This window comes from Nematolebias whitei, chromosome 5 (genome assembly GCF_014905685.2).
Source record: "Nematolebias whitei isolate Nwh7 chromosome 5, NemWhi1, whole genome shotgun sequence".
NCBI classification, from domain to species: domain Eukaryota; kingdom Metazoa; phylum Chordata; class Actinopteri; order Cyprinodontiformes; family Rivulidae; genus Nematolebias; species Nematolebias whitei.
This window is the reverse complement of record NC_056502.1, coordinates 3,445,767-3,456,171: the sequence shown is the minus strand read 5'-3', so window position 1 is coordinate 3,456,171 and position 10,405 is coordinate 3,445,767. Positions and strand designations below refer to the sequence as shown.

Sequence of the window (10,405 nt, the reverse complement as noted above, 5' to 3'; positions counted from 1 at the left end):
TTGTTTATTATATTCATTCATTACACACAGACTGATATATTTCAAATGTTTATTTCTTTTAATGTTGATGATTATAACTGACAACTAATGAAAACCCCAAATGCAGCACCTGTAGATTGTCTTGAGTTGTTACTGTCTGCACTCTGCGGTGCAATATAAGTTCATGTAAATTATAAATTCAATGTGTTTTTATTTATTTGTGTTTTTCCCCCATCAGCTCACCTTTTTCTTAAATTTTAAAAGTATAAAATTTAGAATATTTTACAGGGATTAACTCAGATGAACCACTTTTTAATCATCTGAATATTCTCATAAAATAAAATAATAAGGCACAGACCACTCATTTGCTATCACCTATATCCATCCCACTAATATTCATCCATTTGTGCTCTATTTGTCATATTTCCAGGCTGAAGAAAACAGACGTCCCTGAAACCTGTCAAGCTGCTTCTGAATCATGAGTGGCTCAAAGCCAGACATCCTGTGGTCTCCCCACCACCCGGACCGCTACGTCATCTGTGACTCTGAGCTGGGACTGTATCGCATTGGACCTGTGGGAAGCACAGAAACAAAGCCCGGCACTCTGTCACTCTCTAAAGAAACTGCTGCTACTTTACTAGCCATAAACTCTGACACTCCCTATATGAAATGTGTGGCCTGGTACCCGAAGCACGAGTCTGAGTGTTTACTCGCTGTGGGACAAGCTAACGGCAGAGTGGTGCTCACTAGTTTGGGTCAGAGCCACAACTCCACGTGTAAAGAGCTGGTAGGCAAAGAGTTTGTGCCTAAACATGCCCGTCAATGCAACACTTTAGCCTGGAACCCTGTGGACAGCAACTTACTGGCTGCTGGCTTGGATAAACACCGGGCAGACTTCTCTGTCCTTATATGGGATATCAGCAGCAAATTTGCCCCGGAGACGAGCGTAGCAGCTGAGAAAATTCGGATGTCGTTCGTGGATTTGGACTCGAGCACAGTAGTGACTAAGCCGTTATATGAGTTGGGCCAGAATGATGCGTGCCTCTCACTTTGCTGGCTGCTTCGGGACCCAAAGCTGCTCTTGGCTGGCATGCACCGAAACCTTGCAATATTTGACTTGAGAAACACGAGCCAGAAAATGTTCGTCAACACCAAGGCCATCCAGGGAGTGACGGTGGACCCACACTTCCATGACCGTGTGGCCTCCTTCTTCGAGGGGCAGGTGGCTATTTGGGACCTGAGGAAGTTTGAGAAGCCTGTGCTCACGCTCACAGAGCAGCCCAAACCTCTCACCAAGGTATGAAGAGGCCTTTTTATTATTCTAGAGGTACCATGTTTTTTACTGTGTCAATGCTTCCCTGTTTTTTATTATTATTTATTTATTGTCAACCAATCACTTCTGCACTTTGTGGTATTTTAGCTCTTCAAATATCAAAACTTTCAGTTCACCCAGGTGATTAGTGCTTTGACTGTTAGGTTTTGTAATTTTTATGCTTTTCACAAATTATAATCGTTTACAAATATTTTTTCCATAAAATACATTAAAATCTTTTTAAATCCTTAAATAAATGTTTTAGCAAGACCTTTGCTGCTTTGGGCTTCTAGCTACCATTTTTTACCTTTAGCTTTTAGCTAGCGTTATGCTACTTTTAGCAAGCCTTTCATTACTTATAGCTTCTAGCTACCATTTGGTATCTTTAGCATTTAGCTTTTTTTTTGCCAACCTTTTGTTACTTGTAGCTATTCCTTTGCTAATTTTAGCTTTTTGTTAACCTTTTGTTGCTTTGAGATATTTTGTTATTTAGCTTTTAGCTATCTGCTTCTTTGGCTTCTAGCTGCAACTTGTTATCTTTAGCTTTCAACTAGCTTTCTGCTACTTTTGGCCACTTATTGTGTTCCTTTTAGATTATGCCTAAGCTTTTGCTGCTTTTAGTTTTCACGACTCAGTTTCAGCTTCTTTAGCGATTTGTTCAGTCGTTCGGCTCAGCCTTCACAAATTTTCTCGTTTAAACACGGTTTTTGTTGTAGCGCTTTCCTTTCTTTTTACCAGGTGGCGTGGTGTCCAACACGAACCGGACTCCTCGCCACTCTGACTCGTGACAGCAACATCATCCGGCTGTACGACATGCAGCACACCCCCACGCCCATCGGTGACGAGACGGAGCCCACCATCATTGAGCGAAGCGTGCAGCCCTGCGAAAGCCAGATCGGCAGCTTCGCCTGGCACCCCTCCTCTCAGAACCGCATGGTGGTGGTTTCAGCGACCAACCGGGTTATGACCGACTTCACAGTGTTCGAGCGCATCTCTCTGGCCTGGAGCTCCACAACGTCGCTCATGTGGGCGTGCGGTCGGCACTTATACGACTGCGTCGAGGATTCGGCTGACGGGGCCGAGAACGCAGCAGAGAAGGACATCGCCACTAAGATGAGGGAACGGGCTCAGTCCAGGTACGGCCACAATACGGTCCAGGTGTGGAGGAACCACCTGCTGGCGGGAGGGAATGACTCGCAGCTCAAGTGTTTATGGTATGACCTCTATTATATCCTTTGAGAGAATAAAGTGATCAAATAAACGAGGTTAGTGGTTTAACAGCATGTTACACCCCAAAGGTTTGCAGAGGTTTTGACAGAATTTACTGTTATTGGTTAATTTTCTCAATTTTGTCCATTTAATTTAGTTTAAAACTAGAAGCAGCTCAAACCTGTTTTTTATGTTTTTGTACCGGGATCCTGCAGTTTGTTCAAGTTCTGCATGAAAAGGTGAACAAACAAATAAGCAACCGTCTAAATAATTTGCAAAAAGTTTTTTAAGGTAAAAGGTACATTTTATGAGCTCTTTGTTGGAGTCTATTAATTCAACAATTTGACCAAATGAATGTTAATAAATGAACACAGCTAATTAAAATATAAATACATGTTGTCAAATGTTATTTCTTAGCCTTTCTAGCACTTTTTATTTTCACAAAATCTGAATTTATCTTTAAATCAACTCTTTTCTAGAAAGTTATATGTGGTATTACTGTTACTTTTAATAGTAATATTAACAAAAATAGATTAATTTAAACTTACAGTTAATTATTGGAGGCATTTTGTTCATAGAAAATTGGTGGAAATGCATTTTTTTCCCCAAGATTTTTGCATTTTTGGTTTCGCTTAACAACGTTAACTATGTTTTATTGTTTTCTGCTTATTTCCAACTTTAACATTTGGTTGTTCGACTCTAAACTAGTTTGGTTTCAGACATGTCCACATGTTGTGCGGTTGTTTTGCATTTTGTTTGGAGTGTACTATGAACTAGATTCCTATGTAAGCGTCACATATGAAGCAGTGTGCAGAGGACCTGGAGCTGAAGCAGCAGGGCAACAAACAGTCTGTGTTTTATTCTGGGATCAAGAACATCGTCAAGACCAGCTCAGGTAAAATAAATTATTTAGAAATCAGTTTGCAGGTATGTTAATCTAAAAACACTGTTTATTGACTTTTCTGTCCATGTTTTTCTGTAAAGGCACAACCGAGAGCCGCAGGTGTTGGAGCGGCTCGGACCAGCAGACGGACGTGCCGCGCTTCATCAGCGATGAGCGCAGCCTCGCCCTGCGGCTCTGCGGCTGGATCAGCCGCGGTCCTGACATCAACGTGGAGACCTTCCTGCGATCTCTGGAGCAGGAGCGCGAGTGGGAGCGGGCGGCCGCCATCGCTCTGTTCAATCTGGACATCCGCCGGGCGATCCAGATCCTCAACAAGGGAGCCACAGCTGAGAACGGTGAGCTGAAGAGGGTTAAAGGTCATCTTGTCAATCACACCCTCTTATAAATCAGTGTCATGTTATAAAAGCAAGGATCCTTCACTGACCGCTGTTGAACATGTATTTATGAGAAGAAAGAAACAAGAACATGCACTTCCTGCAAAAATGAATTTTGAGCTGAATGACTTTGCTGAAAGTTACAGAATATGTCGTTAAAGGTAAAACAAGCATAACGGAAGCTAGAATAGACTGAGCACAAGCTAAAAGCTGTGGAGCACAAGCTAAAGTAGTAGAACTCAATCTAAAAGAGGTGGTGCATTATTTAAAGCTGTGGAGAACAAGCTAAAAGAGGCAGAGCATGAACTGAATGCTGCAGGACACAAGCTAAAATAAGCAAAACTGCAGCTAAAACTAAAAGGGGCAGTGTGGTAGTTAAAGGAAACAGAACAGTAGCTAAAAGCTGCAGGACACAAGCTAAAATAAGCAAAACTGCAGCTAAAACTAAAAGGGGCAGTGTGGTAGTTAAAGGAAACAGAACAGTAGCTAAAAGTGGCAAAAGAGGATCTAAATAAAATGGGTTCGCTAAGGCAGATTTAAAAAGAATAAAGTTTTTGTTGAAAGTTAAAGTCTCTTGGTGCGTTTTTATGGGGGATTTTATTTTAAATACTCTTCATTGTTTTTTAAAGTCTAAAAATTAGAACAGCCAAAAGTCTGGGCGTGCTAATCCTGATCGAGCTGAACGTTTTGGAAGATAAAGAATAGAAACAGCCTTTATTGTCTCACAGATGGGAAATTCAGTGTAACAGCAGCAACAGATAAAAAGATTCACACAAAAAGTTCCTAAAATGTTAAAAACAATTTATAAGGAAGAGTAACTAAAATGGCTTAAAGTATGAGGTCCGCACAAGAACGTCTGATGTACAACAGCGCTTCCCTGATTTCTCAGAAACGCTTAAATCTTGTTACCATATGAGAGAGGATGCGTCTTGGCTGAGCGCACACACACGCGCACACACCCAACAGTGACAGAAAAAAACATGGCTGACATCCTGAGTGAGCTGAAGAGGCTTGAGGGGACCTCGCTCCAAAATTATGCAACAACCTCCCTTTTCTTATTCGACAGGGTTCTTCCCCGTTTCTAATTCTTATCTTATTCTTATCCTCACTTTAGACTTTGCTGCTGTTTTCATCCGTGTTGTAGCAGAAGCTTGTCTGGACCGAGGGATTATTCAGTGACAGTGATGTAATCTGTGGGCTTAGCCTCCGCCAAACACCGAGCATGATCATTAAACCAAATAAATTTAGACTCTTGAGGAGAAACAAAACAAAATCTGAGGAATCTCAAGAATGTGGCAGCATGTTGATGCAGAGCTTCTCACACTCAGGTTGGGTGGAATGCTGATGTTTACACACAAAGGACAAAGAAAAATGTCACCGATGTGGGTCAAGCATTTTTCTGTTGTGCGCTCCAACGAGCGCTTCCTGAGCGAGGCGGGTGGAGGCGTTCATTAGATAAGACGTGCCAACATTTCAGCTTCGTTTCAGATGGCCCCTCCAGCTGAATGCATCGATAAGTAACTAAATAAAGTCTATTTTGCACTTTTCACAGTTAAAAGTTCCACGACAATAAAAACAGTACATAGATATAAAATGTGTAAGATAAGAAATAAACAACAAACTGTAAGCCAGCATACGTTTAGATTGACACGCTCCCAACCTCACGTTGTGAAGCGACACAAAGTCGTAACATATCGTAAAAATTATGACTTTAATTGGATGTTATTTTAGGAGATTCTTTCCCCAACACAGTTTTTATTAAATGCTCGTCAAACGTGCACGTTTACAGTGTAGTCTCAGTCTGGCCGTAAACGTTCTCTTGTCCTGCCCAAAATGTCCGCTCAAGATAATTTAACAAACCTTCAAACAAACTTGCATCATCGTTAGACTCTTTTCATCACCCCAGCTACAAGGTCAAGGTCACAAATCAAGGTCAATGTTATACAAGGGCTTTTCTTGTCCAGTTTGTTGTTCTCTTGTCGGTGTTTGCTTTGCTCCAAAGTACAATTTAATTAAACAGAAAGGGCATTATAAATGCTTCTTTTTTATGTTTATGACACTTTTATTATTTCAGTTTGGCACTAAATCTTTGTCACAGATGAGAAGAGAAGGCAAACAGTTTGCTTTAATGTCCAAGCATAAAAAACAACATAAAATATTTCACCTGCCGCAGAAAGACGAAGGCAGGCAATCATGTTTTTGCCCATTTCTCTGTGTCCGTATCCAAAACACCTCATAAACCGCTGGACAGATTTTAATGAAAGTAATCTGGATTACATCTGATACATCTGGATTACATCTGATTAACTTTTGTTTTGGAGTCAACGTGATTCAACATGGACACCAGACAAGTGACCTTAGAGGACAACAGTCTATAAATTATTAATATTACTGATGCTGAGCTAAAAGTTGGTGTGGTAGTAGCTGGGAGTCATTCTTACAATATCACATGAGATCGCACAAATAACTTTACAGTAGTCCCTCGCTACTTCGCAGTTCTTTTATTTTGGACTCGCTCTATCGCGGTTTTTCAAAATAAGATTGGACATGACACACAATTGGCTGATTGATGGACGAGCCGCACGATCTGCATGAAATTTTTATTTAAAATAAATTATTTTAAATGATTTGGCACCTGCAGCCCATACTGCAGGATCAACTTCCTGCTGCAGCTGATCAGCTGTTCTCTGTACAGAGTGGAGAAGTGGGCGTGGCCAAGAGCACTTGCAGGTGGCTGAGAGCAGAGGAGGCAGAGCTGAAATCATCACATTCTGTCTCTTTTAGAGCGTTTAGAGTTTAGAAACATTGTTTAGAACATTGCAAGAGTGTGGAAATTGTTTAAAACATCTTATATATATATATATATATATAATTATATAAATAATAAAACTAAACTACTTACTACTACCTACTATTTCTACTTGGCGGTGTTTTACTAATCGCGGCGGGGCTTCAGGGTGTGGATCCCCCGTGATAAACGAGGGATACTGTATTTGTATTGCTTGATGAAAACATTATTTCTCAACATAAAATGATCGTAGTCTAAAACTCAACATGCATTCCTTTAAGAAATGCTAGCACTTTAATTTAATCTTGATTTTCTGTCTGTACAACCAACAAAAAGGCAAAATCACATCAGCTGTTCCTTTTAGCTGGCTGTCTTTGTTTGTGCTAACCATCTGCTGGCTGTGGCTTCGATTTAAGGCAGAAGACAGAGAAGTTAACCTTAAGAAAATAAAAAATGTCCGATGAATAAATCTGCTGCCGGTCTGCTTTGTTGTGTTTGAATTTTTGTGGACAGTCTTTGTTCACGCCCGTCTAATGTTACCTAAATTGAGTGTATGAAATGCGGTCTCCACGCACACACAAAGCAGTGACTATAGAGTTTCAGCCCATCTGTCCCTGCAGCTGGATGAACTTCTGTCTGACTCATGAGGCGTGTGTGTTTCTGCTCTCCGACCATGTGAACACTGAACGAGCTTCCTCTCACTCAGCTGCTGTCTCTGCCACGTCAACACTTTTCTTGAGTTGGAAATCAGAACGGTGCTGCACTCCTAACTGTTCAGTTTGACATGCAGTGTTTGCCCCACCGTTATCCAAGGAGGGCGCCCCCCCAACAGGAACCAGCGCCCCGCCTTCCGCCACAAGTTCCACTACCGGCCAGAGAGCGAAGCTTGTTGTCAGGGACTGGTCGCCACAGGATAAGTGGCTTCGACCTAGCATTAGTAACGTAACGCTTTGCTAATAATAATGCCGCCCCCCCATCTGACAAGTATCCTATCAAGGCCAGTAATCTAGGGTAAACACTGACACGGCTGCATTTTTATTACATTTTATCCTTAATACTTTGTGAAAAATCTCAAAATACGTCAGCATTAAAAAACCCTGATTAAGCCGTGTGTTTTCACTTGGGATTTTTTAAAATTAGCCTTAATCGTGCCTCATCAAGAAGTGAAGGGCGGGAATTGGAAATACCCTCCGTCCGCCCGTATGCTTGTCCGTTCATGTTTTGAGAATGATAAGTCGACAAATGATTGAGTACCACTAACGTTTTGGTGTGTGGTTGCATCTAGGTGAAAGAAAGTTAACTATCGAAAAATGGGTTGCCATGTCACATTCAAAGATGGCCACCACCGTGTGTGTGTGTGGGTGTAAACTGGCAACTTGAGGAAACTATGCTTTCTATTTTTTATATTGCTTAAAGTATAGGTTCCTCAAATTATTGGGGTGGCCAAAAATTAATATAAAGTGGTCAAGGCCACCATTGGCCACCCCCTGGCTGCACCTTTGCACCTGGTAGTGGATAAAGTTGCTCCCTCCACTCGACAGGATCCGTCACTCTGCGCTGCCTCGAACAAGCAAAACTTAATAAAAAATCCTCCCTCTGTTCTTCTCCACAGAGTCACTCCTGTCCACTTGAACATCTCGCACCAAAAACATTAAAGTTTACTTCACTCCCTGTTCACTTCCAGTCCAGAAAACACTCATCACTAAAACTACAAACATTCACCGTTTATTCAAATCCCTCAGCGACGGGGGGGAACCGGTGTTCCGCTTTTTAAATCAGGAATTCGCTTAGAAATGAACACGTTTTAAGGAGACATGGTCAAGACCGCCGTTACAAGTAGAGACAAAATAAAATGAATGTCAGAAAGGCAAAACAAAATTAAAAGCCTCGCATACTGTGAAGGAATGCTTATCACCCGCTGCCTTTCGTGCCAGAGAGTAAGACCAAGATCATCTTATGTTGCAAAATGAATTGTAGTGGCCATCTTAAATTGTTGCGGCTCCGAGCTGCAGATGCACGTTCAATGATTTTTTTTCATAAAAATCTCTTTGACATCCGACCAATGGTTCGTGACATATTTGACTCGCTCTTGGCTGCTACCACACCAGATTTTAGCTGAATATCTGTCAAACTGAGTCGTAGTCATGTTTGTTGCCTGTCAGTTGTCAAGATGGCGGCCACAGCTAACCAGACAAACACGAGCGTGGCTGCAGTTCGGTCAGTTTTACAGTTATTGAGCTAAAACCTGTCGTGGTCGTTCCTGGAAGTCCTTCCCAGCTCATCCTCCGAGCGGTAAAGGCTGGAGCAGCTCTTGGTTTTAAAAGACTTGGAGGCTTGCTGCTCTCATGAAGCAACAAAACATCGTCTTGAACAGCTATCTGTCAGAAAAACACGTGTTCACACTTTTAAATGCATTTCGGGAAAAGAAGCTCCTGTTTTTTATTTGCTTACAGGTGACCTGAACCTAAACGTTGTCGCCATGGCTCTGTCGGGGTACACTGATGAAAAGTCCTCCCTGTGGCGGGAAATGTGCAGCTCTCTGAGGCTGCAGCTGAAGAACCCCTACCTCTGCATCATGTTTGCCTTCCTCACCAGTGAGGCCGGAGCATACGACGGCGTACTGGTAAAGAAGATAAATAATAATTCATCAAAATACCCACATAAAACTAGTTGGGGGACAAAATAACACTGGTCCTTTTGTTCTGTTTTCATAAAGAGGGTAATTTATTCTTAACACGATCATAAATTGGCTGTTAATGAGGGGAAAACCCTCAGGTGCACACGGAGAAGTGCTTTTTACATTTCCAGCTTCAGCGTTAAAGTCATAAAACAGTTGTGTAAAAACAGAAACCTTTGCCCAGATCTGAATGTGAGCTTCTGCTTCTTCTTTGGCTGCTTTAGCTTTAGACCTTTAGCTGCTCTTTTTTTTTTTTGCTTTACAAACATGTCTCAGATAAGAGTCCGACTGTTGTTGCTCTTCAAGTCCGGTATAAAAAGGTTTTCTTCAGACTTGTGCTCTGAAAACATCTCGTCTCTTTGTTTCAGTATGAGAGCAGTGTTGCTGTTCGAGACAGAGTAGCCTTCGCCTGCATGTTTCTCAGCGACGCGCAGGTAACTGCTGACTGAAGCTGTGGGCAAACTGTACTCAGCCGAGCCACCAAATGTGCCTCATGTACGTATCCTGCCGCAGTAAACTGGGTTTGTTTTGGTTGTTCTGCGGCAGCTGCCTCGTTACATCGACAAGCTGACCAACGACATGAAGGAGGCGGGCAACCTGGAGGGCATCCTGCTGACGGGGCTGACTAAAGATGGAGTGGACCTCATGGAGAGCTATGTGGACCGAACTGGAGATGTCCAGACTGCCAGCTTCTGCATGCTGAAGGTACTCTGCAGTATTCAAACCTTTACTAGCAACATGTAAACAAAAAGTGAATAAAAACTTATTCTCCAATAACGTTAATAAACCTAAACTCTTTATTAATATTTTTTACTCTGTACATGACGAGTAATAGACATTTACCTGTTGGTAGCTTCTTTTTACATAAATTACACAAACTTGATGTAAAATATGTACAAAAAAAACAGTAAATATTTAATGTCTGTATATCAAAATGTTTGTAAAACTGACTAAGAATCAATTATTGCCGAGATTAAAGTGATATTTTATTGTTTTTATGTTGTTTGAACTGGAGAATTCTGATGCTTTGTACATTGAATAATCCACACCTGTAAGAAGTACTACACACCTTCCCCCACTCACATCTGTATGTTCACACACCTGTACATCTGTACATACATCTGCACACTTTTACATGCACACAACCACACACCTGTACACA

General features: G+C 41.6%; 1 protein-coding gene across 1 annotated transcript in view; it reads left to right on the top strand.

The window, feature by feature from the left end:
- Nucleotides 1-457: 457 nt before the first annotated feature.
- mios (missing oocyte, meiosis regulator, homolog (Drosophila)) overlaps nt 458-10,405 on the top strand; it is a 17,604-nt gene continuing 7,656 nt past the window's right edge. Inside the window, exons 1-7 of the mRNA XM_037676703.1 lie at nt 458-1,276; nt 2,030-2,519; nt 3,297-3,395; nt 3,485-3,739; nt 9,020-9,189; nt 9,612-9,677; nt 9,790-9,948. Of these exons, the coding sequence (XP_037532631.1) occupies nt 458-1,276; nt 2,030-2,519; nt 3,297-3,395; nt 3,485-3,739; nt 9,020-9,189; nt 9,612-9,677; nt 9,790-9,948 (2,058 nt within the window). The remainder of the gene's footprint in view (nt 1,277-2,029; nt 2,520-3,296; nt 3,396-3,484; nt 3,740-9,019; nt 9,190-9,611; nt 9,678-9,789; nt 9,949-10,405) is intronic.